At 35.1% G+C, this 21,221-nt stretch overlaps 1 protein-coding gene across 1 annotated transcript; it reads right to left on the bottom strand.

The window, feature by feature from the left end:
* Positions 1-12,220: 12,220 nt before the first annotated feature.
* On the bottom strand, positions 12,221-20,198 carry LOC139952052 (uncharacterized). The gene is made up of 5 exons (XM_071950984.1): positions 19,946-20,198; positions 18,181-19,579; positions 17,682-17,910; positions 17,151-17,321; positions 12,221-15,807 (listed from the first exon to the last, which is right to left on the bottom strand). The coding sequence occupies exons 2-5, from the start codon at positions 19,348-19,350 to the stop codon at positions 15,275-15,277; spliced, it is 2,103 nt and encodes a 700-aa protein (XP_071807085.1). The 5' UTR covers positions 19,351-19,579; positions 19,946-20,198; the 3' UTR covers positions 12,221-15,274.
* Positions 20,199-21,221: the final 1,023 nt, after the last annotated feature.

The raw sequence follows: 21,221 nt of genomic DNA, 5'->3' as shown, positions 1-21,221 counted from the left end.
ACAGCGGAGGATTTGGGTGAGTTTTCAAATTGTTGTAAACTGCAAGTGAATTAAAGAAATGCCCGAGAGAAACCGGAGGAATTTGGGGTATGTATGCTAGTATTAGTAAATGTCAAGGGAACATTAGTACTGAGAATTTTCTATTAACTATCATGTAAAATGAATGCGTCTGTGCTGTGCCAACTCAGCACAAAACATTCCTGACCATTTGGGTCTGTCTAGCCCACTAAAACATTTCACAAATAGTGCATTTTTAAATAGTTCAACCTGTGTCTATGAAGGTATTTGTGGTCTAGACATGTAAATAGCTTAAGTTAATCCAATTAAAAAAACAGAACTTGAATGCAGCAGTAGAGGCGCACTACAATGGAAATTGTATAACTTGAACTATTGTGTGAAACATCTGTCTCGTTCCGGAGTTGACAATGAATAGGGGTCATGACCCAAGAATGCGTCAATGCATCTCTTCGACAACAAGGTTGAGATAATCCACATTCTCCTCAATATTCCACTGATTGAGTGGAAATAAACTGAACTGAACTGAACTGAAATAAACTGATATTAAAAATAGACTTCAGATAGGAAGCCAACTGTGTGACTCTTCTTCAGAAAAAGAACCAATTCGCAGAAACCGTTTTTAGAGAGTGTCCGAGAACATCTCTCCATCAAAACATTAAAAAAATTTGAAGAGTAACTCTTCACGAGCAATGGACAATGAAATGGTGCATTATATCCAAACACAACAAACATCAACAACAGAACATCAAACATTACAGAACCAAAACAAACAAACAACAGACATAAACTGCTCAACAACTTAACAAAATAAGTAGGTCTTAAATTAATGGTAAAATCCTTCAATATCATATTTTTTTAACCATAAATATAAAATTTAGTGTAAATTTTAAGGTTTTCTTTTTATAATTTTTTGTTTAATGATAGACCTAGATGGATGAAGTGAAACTGTTTGAGTGAAAGGAAGTATGCATGAGTTTTCAAATCTTAGAGATGTACTCCTGTCAAAGGTGTACATCTGTTAGAGTTTAAAACATGCATACATATGTGGAAAGATTCTGACTATTATGTGTGTTGTTTCTTTTGGCACTTGAGGATTGGTTATCCTCTGTTTTGGCTGTAGGCCAATGCCAGTCCTTGAATGTGGACAAGTAATTGTGTTGGGGTAACACTCACTGTACGATTTGTACTCTTTGTCTCGTCTCTTATTTCCTGATGGCCTTATTGAGGAATTCTTAATCCTCATAAAAATATTGGTCAATACAAATTGTCTCCACTTATAGTGGAGCTGTTGTCATGGAAACTTTGTGGTCTCCCTAGAAGGTGTGTTTACTAACAGCAGGTAAAGGCTGCTGTATTGAGTAACACAAAAACAACTAAATTTAATATTATTGGTTTTCGGTAACACATTATGTGTATGTCTATGGGTAGAAAGGTGTTCTTTTGAGAACTTATCTTGCTAATTGCTTTACATATTCTACTCAATTATCTGAAGTAATTTCACAGAGATGTCTCAATTGTGTAGGGTCTTGAGAATTCATGGTTGATGACTTGAATGTTTTCAAACCTTGCATTTTTTTTACTCTTTGTACCATGTGGAGAATTCCTAACCCTCAATATTGGTCAATACAAATAATACCCTCTTAAGAGCTGTGAAAGTTTTTAAAATCTTTAATATAGTCTCCATATAGAAGGTGTTTACAAAATAATCTTTAGGGTTCACATAACTCATGGTTGATGAGTTTTAATATAGGTTTTCTTTGTATCTAGTGTATCTGATCTCCTTGTATTGGCTCATCTGAGGAGTCCTTAATCCTCAGAGTTTGTCAATTAATCTGGGGAAATTGAAAAAGGGTCATATAAATATAATCTCACTTGTGTTAGGGCTCTGAGAAATCATAATTGATGAGTAGTAGGTTTTAATCCTGTAGCATGTGTATGCTAATATCTTCCTACCTAACTGGCTCATCTGAGGGATCCTCAATCCTCATCATTGGTCCTCACAAATAATATCCTCTCAGTTAGAGCTGTTAGTGCTTAAAAACTTTGTGGTCTCCTCAATTAGGGTCATAGAAATATGAACTCACTTGTGTTAGGGTTCTGAGAAAATGGGTAGTGTATGTAGGATTTAATCTTTGTATCAAGTGTATCTAATCTCTTCCTGCCTATAATGGCTCATCTAAGGAATCTTTTATCCCCATAAATGGTAAATCCAAATAATCTCCTATTAGATGGAGCTGTCGTCATGCATGTTAACAAACTGTTTGGTAAACTTAAGTAGGGCCATCAAAATAAAACATCACTTGTCTTAATTTTTAGGGCTCTGAGAAATCATGAGTTGTAGGATTTAATCCTTGTATCATGGGTATGCTGATCTCTTTCTGCATTTGTTTGGTTCGTCTGAGGAATTCTTAATCCTCACATCTGCATAAGGGTTGATGTGTCAAATTAATTATCTTAAGATGCGCATAAGATAATTAATTTGACCCATCGCTATGTATTTTAAAGCGTGTGGACCCATCTGTACTATGTATAAGACCTTATGGACTTGTGTATTTAGTAGGCATCCCAAATTTTCTATGTAAAGACATGGGCCTCCATGCATATCTTAAGGTTAAGGCAGTCTTTTTTTAAATCATCATTTATTTTTATGGTGAAATAATATTACGTTTACTCTTTATCGTCCGTCTTATCTGTCATTTTATTTGGCTGCTTGGGGATTTATTATCATCAGGGTTGTTGGTTGATTACCCTGGTCATTCATGTATTCGTTACCGTGGTGATAGTTTTATGCCTGGAAACTAAACTTGGTGTTAGTTTTCACCATTGTCTTTCTTTCAATTGGCTTATTGAGGAATTCTTAGTCCTCAGTGTTTCAGCCAAAATCATTAACTTTTTATTGCCTTAAAAGGGGGCAACTTTTTATACCATCCCTTGAGCCATCTATTTGAAGGCAGGGTACTAATTTGGTAATAGCCAAAGTCCAGTATCCTCACTTGGTATAAAAATCATGTAAGTAATTTTGAAAGGATGTGAGTGTGATAGATGAGTTGATGAATGAAAATGGATAGGGGACATTTAGGCTTTTAATAACAAATTATTTGTAAATAAATGTAGGTCAAAAATAAGAACAATTTGTAACAGTCATCAAACATAAACAACTTGAACAAAAACACTGCAGTCATACATATTTTGTACAAATAAACAAACCGTTAAATGCACCATTTCTTAGGCAATGAGACTTCTTCGATTTGAACACTTTTAAGGACTACTTCTTCATTTGAACAGTGACTTCAAACTTAGCCATGCCAAGACAATTAAAAACTTCAAGATATTTTCTCAGGAATTGGAAAATCCAAAAAGCCACCTCTGACACTCTATGGAATGTACTGCACGCGAACAAGAGTGACCAGGATTGTGCGAAATTCTTTGGAACATGTGAATCGACCAGGATTGTTTGAAACACCATGCTGCTGATTTTGGACTCTAAAGACAGTTTGATACTGTGCTATTAGTGATGTGATTTATTTTTTGCCCTTCACTGATGAACAAATATCTGTACTTTATCATTGTATTAAAATATGAAAATGTAAGGATGTATGGAAATCTTTTCCTAATTACACATTTTTGGTCAATTTATGTAAAACCCAATAGGCAATATGCTTTCCAGGGGACAAGCAGCTTCCAATATAACATAATGACATTTTAAGGATAAAAAGCCTCACCTCAAGTTGTCATGATTTGTGTCAACTACTGACAATGTTACAGTGAAAAGATCAATTATGGAAAGTCAATGTGAACTGAGCACTTTCAAGACAGTTTAGACAAGTCATCCAAGAGGAAAACCATCATCAAGTTTATCAAGATATGCCAGCATTTGAAATATGTCTATGGAAAAACTGTGTCTATGGAATTGTCTATGGAATTGTCTTTGGAAATGTCTATGGAATAAGTGCTGCGTGCTAACAAACAATAACACAGTGGAAAATGTTCTGAGGATTGACAATAAATGAACAAAGAAGTCAGGATAAACATTATCGATCACTGACTTGTGCCAAGAGCAAGAAACAATAAACTTTAAAGGAGAGAACAGTGACTGTTAAAAAAACAACACAATGCAACATTCACAAACAATTGACACTCAGTCAAACAAACAAAACTACTAAACATGTCAACATCATTAAAATAGAACAATTACATGTTATTTTTAATTGTTTAATTAATCAAATGTTAGATTAATCAACTATTTGTACCAATTTTAAAGGAATGATAATGAATGAAGTGATTGCAATAGTGTGGGGGTATTGGTACTTTCCAATACCAAGTGTTTGAGCACTGATGAAAGTAATGGGCCATCCCTTTTACTTTCTCCTTATATGTGGGTCACCCCCCCCCCCCCACCCTCCCCACTTTGTCCCTTTTCTTCTCTGGTGGATCAACTATCCCATGTTTATCTATTTCAACTGGTGGCCATCTCATACTCTTCTTGATGGGTCATTTCGCTTACTTTCTTCTACATATTAACTCGTTGTCATCTTGAACTGGTGTGTGTGCGGAATTGGCACAAGGACATCTTTACTATGTGTTAAGGCCCAAAGTTCTCCCAGAGGGAACTATTAGCAGGAAGGAGACCCAAAGGTGGAGCTGAAACAGGTGGTTCTAGGATATCAAGCACTTCTGTGAAGAGGCTGACGAGGCAGCAGTAGGACATCGACAAACAACAGGGACCGATGGAGACGCATAGTGGATGGGAAGCCACTGGGACCTACCTCGGGAGGACGGCTATAGTGAATTCTTTACTATGGCATCCATATATGAGTCTTTAATAAACATTGCAAAGAAATCTTTTCAATATTTATTAAAGGCCTATATGGACCCCTCTTTAATTGTATTAGAGGGCTATGGACACATCTTTACTTACAAATAATGCCTATGGACCCATTTTTAAAAGCATGTGAACCAACCTTTATTTGTATTAAGGCCTATGGACAATATTTTTTAGGGCAAATGGGCCTACATCTTTACATTTTTGTACTAAGGTATATAGTATGGACCCTTCTTTTAAGGCATATGTACCCATCTGTAGATATAAAGGCCTAAAGACCCATTGTTACTTGTATTAAGACCTATATTGACCCATCTTTTAAGGCCTATCGACCCAACTATGGCATCCATAATTATAGCCCTTTAATAAACATTGAAAAGGTACCTTTTCAATATTTATTAAAAGCCTAATGGACCAATCTTTACTTGTATTAGAGGCCTAGATATGGACCCATCTTTACTAGCGTATGAGTAGGGCCTATGGACCCGCCTTTACTTGTATTATAAGGCCTATGAACCAATTTTTAAGGCATATTATGGACCCATATCTTTACATATGTATCAAGGTTTATAATATGGACCCATCTTTCAATGCACATGTACTCATCTGTATGTATAAACCCCTATGAGCCCATTGTTGTCTATAGTATAGACCCATTTTACTCGTTTTAAGGCATAATGACCCACTTATTAAAGCCTATTGTTGGACCCATCTAAAGGCCTATGGACCTATTTTAAGGCATATGTACCCATCTTTACCTGTAGAGGCCTATACGGACCCATCGTTTAAGACCTATGGACCCATCTTTACTTGTCTTAAGGCCTATTTGGACCTATCTATATAGACCTATTGACCCATCTAATCTTTTAAGGCCTATGGACCCATCTTAAGTATTAAGGCCTATGTACCCATCTTTTAAGGCCTATGGACCCATCTTAAGTATTAAGGCATATGGACCATCTTTAAAGGTCTATGGACCAATCTTTACTTGTATTAAGGCCTATATATTTGACCCATCTTTTAAGGCCTATGGACCCATCTTTTAAGGCCTATGGACCCATCTTAAGTATTAAGGCATATGGACCATCTTTTAAGGTGAACCCATCTTTACTTGTGTTAGGGCCTATATTGACCCATCTTGTAAGGCCTATGGCCGGACCCATCTTTACTTGTATTAGGGCCTATATTGACCCATCTTGTAAGGCCTATGGACCCATCTTTACTTGTATTAGGGCCTATATTGACCCATCTTGTAAGGCCTATGGACCCATCTTTACTTGTGTTAGGGCCTATATTGACCCATCTTGTAAGGCCTATGGCCGGACCCATCTTTACTTGTATTAGGGCCTATATTGACCCATCTTGTAAGGCCTATGGACCCATCTTTACTTGTATTAGGGCCTATATTGACCCATCTTGTAAGGCCTATTGACCCATCTTTACTTGTATTAGGGCCTATATTGACCCATCTTGTAAGGCCTATGGACCCATCTTTACTTGTATTAGGGCCTATATTGAACCATCTTGTAAGGCCTATTGACTCTTCTTTTCTTATATTATAAGGCGTATACTAACCAATCTTTTAAGGTCTATATGGACCCATATTAACTATGTATTAAGGCCTATTGCCCATGGCATCGTTTAATGCCTAATGGACCCATGTTTACTATATATTAAGGCCTAATATGAACCCATGTTTTTTTTTAAGGCCTAGTGACCCACCTTTGCTATGTATTAGACCTATATGGACCCATATGTTAAGGCCTACCCCTATGACCCATATATTACTAATAAGACCTGTGGACCCATCTTTAACAAGAAGGTCCATAATGGACCCATCCGTTAAGGCCTATGGACCCATCTTTATTTAAGGCCTATGCCTCCATGAATAACTTAAAGTTAAGGCCATGTTTGTTACATTGTGGTAGCATTGTAATTTTTTTTTTTATCCCTTCTGTCTTAATTGTTTCTCTTTGGCTCTCTGAGGATTTCTTTACCTCATTGTTGGTAGTTGAAGATATTAGGCTATGTCATTCAAAGTTTAAGTGGAGAGATGGTTAAGTAGGCTTAGTCAACATACTTTTTTTGTCTTATTATTTATGTTGCCTTCTTGAGGTAATCTTAGTTGACCAAATGTCCTTAAATTCACATAACATACTTTGTTTATCTTGTTTACCTCAAAAGGAAGGGCAACTTAATACACGGTACACCGTATTGATCATAATTTGTCTATGTAATGAGTAACATAACATAGTGGTGGAAGTTCAAGGAGAAGAGCTATTTTTTGTAAACCAATCTCAGCCTTTTTGTCATCTGTGTCTCAAATGAGAACTTCTCAATTCGCAGTGTCCACCGAAACACCAACTTCTCTATTTGTCGGTTTAATATTGATCGTCCATTTGTAACCATGGTGATAGTTTTACTGAAAACCTAACTTGGTGCTGGTTTCCTTTTTCTTCTGTCCATTGGCTTATTTTGAGGAATTCTTAGTCTTCACTCATCAGTGTTTAAGCCAATACCGTCAACAAATAAGGCCGTTTTAATCCCTTGTGCCATCCCTTTAAAGGCAGGATACAATATGTTTTTGGTAGTTTCCAAAGACCTGTACCCTCAGCTCACTGTGAGTAAAAATCACTGTTAGTAATTTTGAAAGGATGTGAGTGAAAGTTTTAAAATGATAGATGCATTGATGAATGAAAGTGATAGACTAGGACTTGGGACTTTTAAAAACTAGTTGTTGGTAAATAAATGTAGGTTAAAAATAAAAAAACATCTTGTAACAATCATGAAACATTAACATCTTTTAACAAAAACACTGCAGTCATACATATGTACAAATAAACAAACTAATCAAAGCACAATTTCTTAAGGACTGAGACTTCTTCGATTCAAACATTTTGGGCTAATTCTTCATTTGACAGTGTCTTCAAAATTAGCGATGCCAAAGGCAGTTAAAACTTTAAGATATTTACTCACGAGTTGGAAATCCAAGAAGCCACCTCAAAGACTTATTGAACGCACTGCACACAAACATGGAGTGACGTGCTTGTGCAAATATTCATTTGGGACATGTGAACTGTTTGAAACAACAATGTAATGGAGTTCTCCATGGTGAACAATGTCTGATGATTTTGGACTCAAAATGTGATATTGTGCATTCATAATTAATTGAGTAATAGTCATCCGATTTATTATTTGCCTTTATCATTGTATTAAAGTATGAATATGTATGGATGTATGGAAATCTATTACTTGTTTAATATTGTGGTAGTGGACATGAAAGAGACAATCTTTCCAGGGGGAAACACAACTTTTAAGAATGAATAGCCTCAGTTTGAAAAGATTTGTCAGCAACTGACATTGTTACAGTGAAAAGTCAGGATCAATTATGGAAAATCGATGTGAACAGAACAAACTCCAGGCAGTTTTGACAAGTCACCCACGACAAACCATCATCAAGTTCATCAAGATATGTGCCAGCATTTGAAATGAGTCTATGGAAAAATGTGTCTATGGAAATGTGTCTTTGGAAATGTCTATGGAAAAAAAAGAAGGATCAGTATTGAAAGTCAACATGTAGTCAACTGCTTCATGAAAAACTGAACCACATAGGAGTAAAAAAAGATCATCAAACTTATCAAGTGTGACGTTGTGCCAACACATGATACTTTAACAGTGGAAAATGTTCTGCGGATTGACAATAAATGAACAGGATAAACATTATCACTGACTTGTGCCAAGAGCAAGAAACAATAAACATTAAGGAGAGAACAGTGACTGATACAAAACAACACAATGCAACATTCACAAACAATGGACACTCAGTCAAACAAAACAAAACATGTAAACACTATTCAATACAACAATTACATGTTAATTAAACAAATTAATAAATTATAGTTGTAACCAATTTTGAAGGATGGATGGGGAATGAAGTGATGGAATAGTGTGCTGTGTTTCCTATAAAAAGTATGACAGGGTCATCTATCCCACTTTATTCTCTTTCAACTGGCTGGTAATCATTCAACTAGTGCACCGTCCCTTCCCTTCAGCGAATCGCTGTTTGAGGAACTGGCTTCTCTTTAGCCAACAGCACCACCATGTCTATTAAACCCCACAAACTATTTTACTTGTCCAACTTTTCATATAAAAGTTGTTCTAAACAACTTTTATATGAAAATGGTGAATGAATAGCAATAAGTATTAAGGATGTGAAAGCACAGTAAATGAATATGAAGAGGTGAAAGTGAGATTAACAATTAATTTAATGAAATTAATTAGGCTAAAGAAATTTCATACAAAACGAAAAACATTTATACACAAAACAACAAAAATTAATGAACACAGCAAAATTACATTCCGTCCATCAAACACTATAATTAAACAAAATGTTCATCTGTTCAGAAAACAAGAGAACTCAGTGAAACTGCTTCAGTAAGAACTGCTTATTAACTCTGAACTAAGTGCTGCAAGTTTGTTGCCAGCCAAGAACTGTTTGGGAAATAATGGTCTCAACAAGTCTCAACTCACTAAGTGTGAAGGAAATTTTCTCTCTGTAGCCATGGAAACGATAGACAACTGACTCTTCAAAATGACATAAATGCCTCCAAGATGTTGCTCAAAATCAAGATTGAAAATTTGCATAGGATGGATTTATCATTTTTAAATGACAAGTGGAACATATCAAAATCTTGTGTGCATTGTTAAGAATCTGTAAATTTTCCTTGTGGTCTATAACAATTGATTATCATTACACTGTAATATACTTGGTTGCTATTATCTTTTAAGAAAAAAGAGGATGTAACTGCATAAAGCAGTGTAACTGCATAAAGCAGTGTAACTGCATAAAGCAGTGTAACTGCATAAAGCAGTGTAACTGCATAAAGCAGTTGTTTTTTATCTTGCAACAATTTCTACCTTCCTGGGATAGGCAAGGTTCAGGTTTTACTTGGTGTATGTGGTTTACATGCATTACCTGTAATACACTTGGTGAATATTTTGTATTTGAAGAAAAAAAAAGATGATGTAACTGCATAAAGCAGTTGTTTTCCCCCCTATACTCATTTCTACCTCCCTTTACTTGCTGTATGGATGTGGTTTACATGCATTGTTGACTATTCACTCAGATTGAATAGCGCCCTCTCTAGACACAACAAACTTTTTAATGTTTTGGTGGGGCAAAAGGAGTTTGGTGTCCATGAAGTTCTTTGGTTGTCAATTGTGTCTATTATTTTTGTCAATTGTGTCTTATTATTTTTGTCAATTTTGTCCATTATTTTTGTCAATTTTGTCCATTATTTTGTCAATTTTGTCCATTATTTTTGTCAATTTTGTCCATTATTTTAAATGAAGAGATTTTCAAAACAAAATTAAATCGACGGTGTTGAATTTGAAATAAAATTAAAAAAATGTTTGAAATATAAACAAATTAAAACAGTTCTACCACCAAGTTGCTGAGGATATGACGAAGAATCACCATTACACTCGTATAGGTAATAAAATTGATTTCCTCTTTTGAAAGACCACCATAATTTCGTTGTTTCTGCAGTAAACATCTATTTTTTTAAGACTCAATTGATGTACCTAGGCCATGTAACTTAGTTTAGCCTAGATACCAGACTGTAGGCTTACCTCTAAAAACAAATTACTTCTGATTCAAGATTACACTTACTTCATTTACTTTGGGCTACTTGGTAATTAGCTTTTAATCTGTTTTGTAAAGAAAATAACGGTTTAATATAAGATTATTTTTCAACAGATGACAAATCTACCCCCTCCCCCACCCCCCCCCCCCCCGAAATTTTATGCCCTTTTCAAGTATGTCTAGGCCTACATTTAACTGTTATTAAAACAAGAATTACGATTATTTTCCTACAGATGATAAGCTTTTCACCATAATAATTTTCTTCTAAATTATATGATTTTGAAGTAGGCTAATGGCTATTTTTCAAATTGCCATGCTTTTTTACTTGAAGTATATGAGTTATAGGCCTACATTTAAATGTTATTCATTATTGCAAAAAATTAGAAACAAAATGAAGGCCTAAGATAAGATGGTATACCTAAATGAAAATACATTTCTTCTATAAATTAGTATAAATTTGAAGTAGATGACAAGTTTAACATGTTTCGGGATGAATTTTAAGTAGGCCTAGGCAATCACAATTGAAATAAATAAAAAAATAAATGAATAAAATAAATAAAATGAAATTTGTTTAAATAGAATTTGATAAGTCTAACACTTTCTTTTAGTTTATGAATTTGAGGTAGGCCTAATGACTATATTTAAAATTACATTCCATGTCTTCTTTGAAGTAGGCTGATATGTAAATTTTAATCAGAATTGGTCGGGGAAAGTTTTTTAGGCCTAAAATTAGATAAGTTTCCCATGAATGGTTTTAACACCAAATATCATTTTCCTGTAATTAATATGATAGAGATGACATTTGTTTAGGCCTAATAATGGGATTTTTTTTTTTTTTTTTATAGAATGGAATGACTTTTTATACTGGTTCAGAATAATGCAAGACAGTCAAATTAGGCCTAGAATTACCTATTGATACAAGGTTTAGAACTAGAACCTAAAGATGACACATGACAGTTTGCATTATAGCTATAGGGCAGGCGATTCTTTTCAGATAGTGTATTTTAATGTTTAGGCTTAATTAATAGTTTTATTACATTAGATGTTTAAAAGACATGGAATACATGGATTATTTTTAGATAGATTACTTTTAGATAGTGTATTTGAATGTTTAGGCTTAATTAATAGTATTATTACATTAGGTGTTTGAAAGACATGAAAAACATGGATTCTTTTTAGATAGATTATTTTTTAGATGTTTAGTATTTTAACGTTTAGGCTTAATCAATAGTATTGTTGTAAAGTGACTCTCCAGTCACAAAAGAAAAATACAATTCTTCTTTATTTTCAGAACTGACAATAACCTTTAGAAGTTTTATTCCAAAACACATTTTTAACAATGGTGAGGAAGGGCGGCTATATGGGGAAATGGAGGAGGCCGTTTAATTTAAAAAAAAAATCAAATTAGGACGAATCACAGTTTTGTTTTGAAGAAAATGTTGAAAGCTTTATCGCAAATTGTTTTAACAATAACAAAAATCCTCAATTGAGACACTGAATTTATACAAAAAAGTTATACAAACTCTTTTTCAAAAAAAAAAAAAAAAAACTTGGTCAGTTCTGTTGATATGAAGATCATGTATATGCTTTTACTTCCACATATTGAGACCTTATTTGTTTTTTGTATCTTTTGAGAATCTAATAATTTAATCTTTTCATTTCCAGGTTCTAAATTTGTGGTTCTTCAAACAAAGTTGAAAGACTCAAACTATATAAAAGGTGAGGTAACAGACAAATTTTATATTTTTTGTTGTTGTTTATTTCAAAACATAAATCTTAAATAGTAACAAAATAATGCATTTTTCACATCAAAAAAGTCACTGCAATCTATTTAAACATGTGCTGCTCATTTAAATTGTCAATATTGTTTCCTACTTTCGGCACAACCAAACACAATAATTAATTTTGAATATCATACACTTTGGTGTAAAACTTTTGAACTTGGCAGATAATCTCAAAATAGTAGTTACCAGATTTATATATTTTATAAAAATATTGAGTTATTTTTTAAGTATTAATGCTGTCCATGATATGGTTATATGGAGGAAAATTTTAAGTAGGACTGCCATATTATAATCTTTATTTGACATGGGAAAGAATCCCATTTTTGAAAACAATTCTAAATTACTACACTTCAAGAACACAGCTACATTTAAAACTTGTTGCAAAATCCACTTAGCCAATTCACTTACTTATTAATTGATCGCGATACCGATTAATGACAGAGAAAGAAAATATTCTCAGAAAATATTCAAATTACTTAGGAAAGGGTTAATGTTTATCGACAAAATAATTCAATTGTGTACAGCTGAATTTTAGTTGTTATACATGCCACCCATTGGATAATTAAAAATGTCGGTTAAGAGTATGTCCAGGTAGACTCGTTGTTTGGCTATTACCATTGTCAAACAGTGAACTGTCTTATGCGTCCCATTCGGTTACACCCACATTTCGACTCGCAGACATTAATCAAAGGTCCATCTTTGTGTGTATTGTCAAACCCCACAAAGTATCAAGACATGTAAACAAAGCTTAAAAAAATTGTTCTACTGATTTGTTTGTTTTGAGATCAAAGTTCCCAAGTAACCACTTGGGTCCTTGATGGGAACCCAAAAAGTCTACTCCACATTGAGACCTTCCCCTGTCAGGTTAACAATCAGTGACCTAGTATTGAAGTGTATGAATCGTGACCTGCTGCCCCAATGTCATTTTAATGATGAAATATGTGTTTTACCCGTAGAAACAAGCAGGGCAATTCCACTGTTAGGCCTATAGTCTTGACGATAACATCAAGTTAGTAACATTTTTCTGTGTTAATATTTCCAAAAGTTTGATAACTGCTGATGAGAACATCAAATTTCAAAATAAAAAGTCACAAGAAAACACCTGAAAAGGGATTAAAACTAGAACATCTCAACGACCCCCCCCCCCTCCGGCTCAACCCCAATGCAACAATCCAAAACTGATTTCCATAATCAAGATGATTAATCATGTTAATGTTATAAAACATGTACACCCTGTCTGCACCAACAATATATACTACTGTCCAATAAGGCACCATAATGCTTCTCTAACAGCCTCGGTCCAATTCTGAGTGGAAGCTGTGTCTGTTGCTAATGCTGGTTATTGTGGTGATCACTGCCTTCATTGATTTGATTTTTAAAAAATGGCAGGGCTGCACCACGACTAATAATTGTTACAAACACAGCCTAGGAAAGTATTCTAAAGCCGAATCTATTAACTAATGTAACCATAGTCGTTACCTTTGACTACATCAACAAATTTAAGCTCTTGAGTATTCTTTATAGTATTTACATCACCTGATCAGCAGGTAACGAAATGACAAAGATTTGTGCTGTTCGAGAAAAAGCATCATCTGTCAAATATCACTTAAAGCAGAATGCTTGTAAATTAAGTGCAATGTAAACACTTGTGGAGGTTAAGTTTGCTCTCAAAGGTTCCATTTTGGCATGACAAGTGACAGGTTTAATTAATATTATTAATTATTAATTGGCAGCAGATTGTGTGTCTACTAGTACAAACACTTTAAACAAGTTGAAAAATAATTACCTCAATAAGATTGTGAAATTATGAATTATTTTCAAACTTAAAGCTTGCTCAGCCTAAAATTAATTAAGAACAAAATGTTCAACACAATTAATGAAGCAGTCAAAAGTAAAATCTGTTGAAACATGCGAAAATGTTTTAAAAACTGTATCTCAAATTTACCTAATTATGCAACAAAATCACCCTAAAAGTTTAGCACACAGGAAAGCAAAGAACAAAAATCAAAATGATTAGTATTTTCATTTGGATTTTAAATTTGGATTTTAGAGCTTAATGACAATTCATCTATCTGTCATAGATGTGAACAAGCTTTTGCTAAGCAACTCGAAACCACTGACCCCATGCTATTGAATTTTCTCACTGTCATCATATCAGGAGATAATGGCTGGGGTGAGAGTCCTCGTTGACAAAGGGACTGAAACACTGATCTAAATTTTAGGAGTTGAAATGATTGCCAGGCCTGGAACTCCATCTTTAAAAGAGCAAGGCCATTTTCATTCTGCAAAGAGCACTTCCATTGGAAAATCTTAAAAGACCAAGGGCATCATAGCATTTCCGCTTTGCATTTACTTCTGGAGTTATAATAGTTTCAAGAAGTTTTTATGAGTAATATCACTATCCTATTGCTGTACACTCATTGCTCAAAATGCTCTATTTGGTAGAAAAGGATATTTGAAATGCTAGATGAACAAACAGTTAAAGATTCACAAACATGTTGTAATTGAAAAGTCATATTCAGCATCAGTTTTCTTGCACCCGCATAATAAAGCTAACAATGCTTCAAAATTAGAAAACATCTGCAACTCAAATAATGTTGATTATATTAAAGTAAAGCTTTGAGGAAATTGCAGTGGAACTTTTATCTGAACCATAAAAAAATATGTTGCATTTGCAGGCGGATTCAAGTGAGGTACAGCTAAAAGAACAAGTACATGTATAACTCTTTTCAAAATCATATTTTAGTTTTATTATATTATTTTGGTTTTATATGTAAGGGGGTTAAAAAAAGAGTAAATCTTTGGATTCTTACCTGGGTTCGTTTCACTCTCTTGAGTTTTGATAATAAGGCCATCAAATGAACTTGTATACATGTTTAGGTAAATGCTTCAAACATATCCACATTTTGAACAGCTGCAAAACTTTTCTAAAAAACATCAGCTTTGCTATTATATTTTGAAAATGCAGACATCATTCTCCTTCAAATGCGTGTGAAGAGTTTCTTATTAATGCTTTGTGTTCAAAAACCTCCTTAGTCTCTCTACAAGAACATGGAAGTTTTGCTTAAAAAGTTTGTCATTGCTGAGGTCAATGTGGTTTGTATGAGCAAGTAATTTCTTGATTGGAGATGGACCCATATCAGGCGGCCATGCCACAAAGCGTAATAGAACAGCAATTACTGGCTTGTGTAGTGCTTCCGCCAACATCAAATCCTTCACTCCATTGTCTGACTGAAGATAACGTGGTGTAATGCAGCTCAAGACGATTGATGATGATTTCATATTACGTTGGATGTTACTCTCCAATGTCTCATGCATAGCATCGGAGTGAATCGGAGCAGTGGCATTACTGCGAGTGCTTGCTCCTGAAGTGCCTCGTTGGTTCTGAGCGATTGTTGGGCTGTTGTCGATGTAGCACGAGATGCCGTTGCTTTCAAGGATGCGTTTGATCTCTTGTACCTTGTTCTGCATATCCCATTGGTAGCTCAGGAAAACCTTGGATTGCTCTGATGAACCATTGCTCACTGTGGATCCTAATGCTGTGATTAAAACAAATTCATAATTTTTTTTTAATGGAAAGGTTTGCGGTAACACTACATGTAATGACTATCTCTAATGAGTTGGGGGTGGTTCTGAAAATTGCATTCAACATATATTTCATCCTGTGATCTAAATTGATGTATCTAGAAGTATTGCCAATTTCATAGTGCTGCTTGTCAGTAATTACACAACAATTATTTAAAATTTATTGATAGTGTTATTTTTCCTTGCATCTTGTTTTGAGTACACTTTAAGGACACTTGTAGCCCCCTTACGTGATTGATTATCCTATCACATCTTTTTCATCCTCTCATAAGTTACTCACTTCAGGTCTTTTAGAAAGTCATATACTAACAAACCAAGGAAATGTTTTCAAAGCCAGCAATTTATAACAAAAGTAACTATAAAAGGCATTGAATTGTGTTTTCTTTTATATCTTAAAAATTATGTTAGAGATGATGGAATAATCATCGAAGAGGAGAAGGAGATTGTGTCCTCTTATTAGCAACATAACTACACTTTTTCAAATGTTGTTTTTCTTCTCAACAATCATGTACATTTGCACGACATGCATTTACTTGTATGCACGAACTGTTCTATAGACTTTTCCATTAGCCAAGATATGAGAAAAATAGCCAGTCTAATGGTAATTAGGTGCTGATCGAAGACTAATTAGCTGTATTGTACATCCACTACATGCATAGCTTGAAATAAGAAGAACTTGTTACTATTCTCTATGTGGCCTCAATGTTGACAATGTCCGACATAGCAAACACTCATTAGAACTTGCTACAATGAAATCAATCACAGACTTTCATTGTTGAGTTCGTTTTGTTTGATTTGGTTCGGGGCTGCATTCATATGGTATCAAATACAAATAGGGCAGACTGAATAGCTGTCAAACTGACCCCTGGGTGCAAAGACCACTTTAGTGAGGTATGTTAATTTCTACCTCCATGGTTAAACAGAAAATGTTGTGTCCAAACAAACTCAGTGAGGATGAAAGATTTCAGGATTTGCATAGCGGGGAATCGATACTTTTTTTCCGTTTGCGATAGGATGGGCTTCGCAATGTAAATTGGCGCTGTTTATTTAGCGACATGAAATATATTCCATTGAGAATGACAGGTGTTTTGGCTGTTTGTCATAACAGATCACTGAAACAGTGGTGTGTGGAGGGGCAGCGGAGGAGGAAAATAGTTCTTTAAAAAAAAACCAAATAAGTAAGAAGTTGAGTTGTCGGAGGGGTGCGCTCTTGTTATGAGGAAGCAGAAAAAAGGTTCTCAGAGGGTCCATGAAGTACTGTAATATGTGAACCAAACACAGAAATCCTTATAAATACCTTGAGATGCAGCCAAAACTTGAAGAGGTTTGAGCCCCTCGCTCATCCTGTTCAAGTAAGTTTGCTCCAAGACGACCCCGGCCACCTTCCGTAAGGGTTTGATTTGATGCTCAAGGATGTCCATGCTCTCACCATACATCTTAGTTTCAAAATCTATCGCCGGAAATTCACCTGATAGAGAAGGATGAAGAGAAAGATTTGTTTAGTTTGATTTTTTTTTGCAGTACAGAAATTGAAACATTCAGTCATTGACAAGTTTATTAGAGTCAAATTTTAGAGTCTAAATTTCTAAAGCTGAAAAGTACATGAATGTATTTTAATATCATTTTGTCTCTAATTGTAGAGTCTAAGATTGTGTTTCTTCAAGTTGAACTTCTTCTTGGAAATCTTGAAGTATTTGTTTCATGAAAAGCTAAGCAAGACAAGTCAACAAGAAGATTGTTATTGCTTGAAAAAGTTTCATTAAGGATTATTATGAGGACCAAGAAAATGAAAACAAACAGTAAATAAAAAACTCAGAACACAACTTACCCAAAACAGATTTAAGTGATGGCCTCATCTTCTTCCAAACATTCTTAAACATGACAGTCACTAAGGACTTGCCAAGCCAATCAGCAAAGAGCACTTCATGGAAGATGAAGGGAGATGCTGTCGCTGCATCAGTCAAGACAACGATGACATGTTTTGCTGAGGCGATGAGAGGGCCATTGATGGACAGGAATTCGTCTTTTGATTGTCCCAGCTTTTCATGAGCTGTCACCTGTAAACATAAATCAACAAGAAATTAAACTTAATAAATAGATTAATAATTCAATAGTTTTGTCATGCACCACAGAAAATCCTGCATATAGTTTTGTTGCAAACAAAACCACCAATACTTTTGTTTTTTTGTTGGTTAAATGTCACTTTTAAGTTGATCTCTGACAATATTCATACTTAGTAAGTAGCACAGGTTTTGGATAAATCCCGGTGCCCTTAATATTCTGAGTTTCATCTTTAAAGTACAAAATAACAACATTTTAAAACTCACTTGAAGATTTTTTCTCTTCAAATCTTGCCTGAGGTTTTGTGCCAGCCTAACATCAGCAGGGTCATACACGACATACACACTCTCAGATCGGCTTTTCTGTGTCCTTGCTCGAAGGTGCCAACTATCTGGTGCCTTATGCTCCTTCTCCAATATCCCAATAATCTGTTGAAGGATCTTCTTTCTGACAACACGGCTGTCAATGCCAAGAAAGTCTGCCATGTCTTGGTCCATAACGGACATAAGAAGAAAACCGTCCATGCCTGTCTCTGCAAAACTCTGACGGTAAAATTCTCTGATGCCAAGATGAAACAGCCAACTTTGAAGGTCATCTATACTCCACTTGCACAGTTTCTTCTTTTTGTACTCCTCAGTGAAGTTCATGTCTAGAGTCCGAGGAACATGTGGAGCAAAAATTGAAGCGTATAGTTCAACTCTCTCCATCAAAGCACCAATAACAACAGAGGCTTTCTCTGCAATACTGTATCTCTCATATTTCGCGTAACACAGTGAGACAAGATCTTCAAAGAAGATGGCATACTGTCTTGGAATCTCTACATCTTCACACATGACAAGAAAGACTTTGGGTGGGTTTGCAGTGGTGGAGGGAACTTGCCTTTCAAGAAGGCAGCGAAGCTCATACAGCGATACAGGACATTGGAAGTAGCTGAAAGATAAAAAACAGATTGCAGCGCGACATTTTTCTACGGCTTCCATTCTCTGTGAAAACCAAGATGGACTGTCTGTAATTTCCTCATCTTTATCAAACCAAATGTCTTCTGTGAGATTGTTTTCTTTAAACTGTTTAACAGTTTCACACACAAGTTTTCTTTCAAGAAAACCTCCGTCGGGCGAGTAAGAGATAAATATCCCTTTTTTCATCTTCTTCATCTGATTGCTTCCACCAATGTTTCCATTTTCTTGTTTCTTATTCTTAGTTCTGACTTTCTTTACAATTGGCTTTGGCAAAACTTCTTGACTTTTTGGTTGTTTCTCTCGAATTCCAGCTGGAGCATCTCCACCGCCCACCTGTCCTTGATTTAACTGACTGCTGTCATTTTGTACATCAGGGCGCTGCTCCTCTTTTCCTTCCGATAAAGGAGTATTTTTTGTTTCATCTCCTTGGCCTGCCATCTCCACATTGTTTTCTTTTCCTTCCTCAGTATCGCCCATTATTTCTGTCTTTAGTTTTTGCTCAGTTCCTTGCTGTGATGTGGTACATTTTCAATTGATCGTCTTACTAACACAATTATTATGGGATCTCAGATTCATCAGATGTTTGTAGCCTTGTTGATTTTATTGATGAAATCTTGAACAATTCACTCTCAGCATATAGAAGAATCACCTCAGTGGAAACAATTATTCATGTTCCCAACTTAATCCAACATCCTGATAGCGATAGCTGTTGAGAAAAAATATAGTCATAATATTCCATGAAATTGAAAAAAAAATACACCATTGGAATCCCAAAGGCTATAAATACCCATATACCCCCCCCCCCCCCCTCCCATGCTGGACTGTCCAGCGCCTTGTATTGCACTATATTTATGGTGCTATAATAAAAAACAAACCAAAAAACAAGTATAGTTCTCTTGACAAAGTCCTAATTACCCCTGCCTGAAAAAAGGGCCACTTGAAATGTCTGAATATTTGAACCATGACAACTAACTGAAGCCCCATTTTTTGATGTGCAAAAGATTAAGGAAGCATGCATGGATAATCTGTAGTCTTGTAAGTTGTATTGTGTATTGTACTTTTAAGTACTTACCGATGTTTTGCCCTTGGCAAAAGATAACAAAATCGACACAAAGTTTAACTCATCCAGATATTGTTCATGACGATCTTCAAAAACATTTCAGAACATAACATAAACATCAAACTACTGGTTGTCGACGATCAGTTCTTACATGTGCAGTTGATGCACGTACAATAATGGAGGCAGAAACAACACTTATAACCCAGTGGTGTACACAGCAGTAGTACGTGTGCAGTCAGTAGGGCAGACAGGCTTCTGGCTGATATGGTAACCAAATACAAATTTGTCGATGTATTTCATACACGACTGTTGTATGTAAAAAAGAAACACTCATACTTTTTTCTAAGTTCTAAAATGACTTCGTTACTAAGCAAGAAACTTGATAAGTTACTTGACTGTGTAATACCTCAGTACCCAGTACATGTAATACGAAGGATACATTTAATAAACTTTCATGTTGGTTAAAATTGTGGTTTGCTTAATTAGTAAACAGTCGTCGTCTTTTCAACAACCAATACACTTGTTGCACTGACTGCCAGTGACTTTTGAGTGAATGGCTGTTCCATCTATCGGACTTACGTTCTGTTAATCGTGTTTGTTCAAGTGCGTAAGCAAAAGTAAAATCATTTTAAGTGTCTGTTAAGTATTTACTTAATTCCCACGCTATATTTCTATTTGGTCGTTTCAACTCGATTTAAGTCTTGACTAAAGCAAGACTGTCTTAAATCTTTCTCGATTATAAAAAAAAAAAAAACTGTTTCAGTGTGGTGCTGAAACTGTTCCGTAGCTGAAAATCAATAGCCCGCTTGTTGGCGCAGATAAGTTGGTTGTTGTAAAAAATCGATTATCTAAACTCTCTTGAATGCCTTTGATTCGGTTGTGGATGATTGAATCATGAATAGTATGGTTAATTAGTTGAGAGTCTTTATAATTTGAAATGGCCTCGTAAAGTCGGATTCAGATTATTTAATCCATAGAACAGAAAGGATCTTGCCTCTCAGAAAAGTCTAAATTAATGTCAATTATCATAATTAAAGCAAAATAATATGAAAGCTTGGTGAAAAAATAAGTTTGTCAAAGACATCGAGAAATTACAAAAAGGTCACCTTGAAACAATAAATGAGTAGACAATGTCAACCTTTTTTTAATGTTAATAAAACTTGAAAAAGTAAAACAACCCCAAAAAGAAAAACGGCGAATCGTAATGGTATTCCCGACGAAGAGGGCGGGCTTGTCTTGGCTGGTACAGCGCTATAGACCTTATCGCAAATACCAATGCGCAAGCGCA

This window comes from Asterias amurensis, chromosome 20 (genome assembly GCF_032118995.1).
Source record: "Asterias amurensis chromosome 20, ASM3211899v1".
Taxonomy (NCBI): Eukaryota; Metazoa; Echinodermata; class Asteroidea; order Forcipulatida; family Asteriidae; genus Asterias; species Asterias amurensis.
The sequence above is the reverse complement of the archived record's forward strand: the minus strand, read 5'-3'. Positions and strand labels throughout refer to the sequence as shown.

Coding starts and splice junctions, on each gene's coding strand:
- LOC139952052 (XM_071950984.1), bottom strand. CDS start 19,350: ATGGGCGATACTGAGGAAGGAAAAGAAAACAATGTGGAGATGGCAGGC. Junction 17,322..17,681: donor ATCACTTAAATCTGTTTTGG/GTAAGTTGTGTT, acceptor CTTCTCTATCAG/GTGAATTTCCGGCGATAGAT. Junction 15,808..17,150: donor AGTTTTGGCTGCATCTCAAG/GTATTTATAAGG, acceptor TTTTAATCACAG/CATTAGGATCCACAGTGAGC.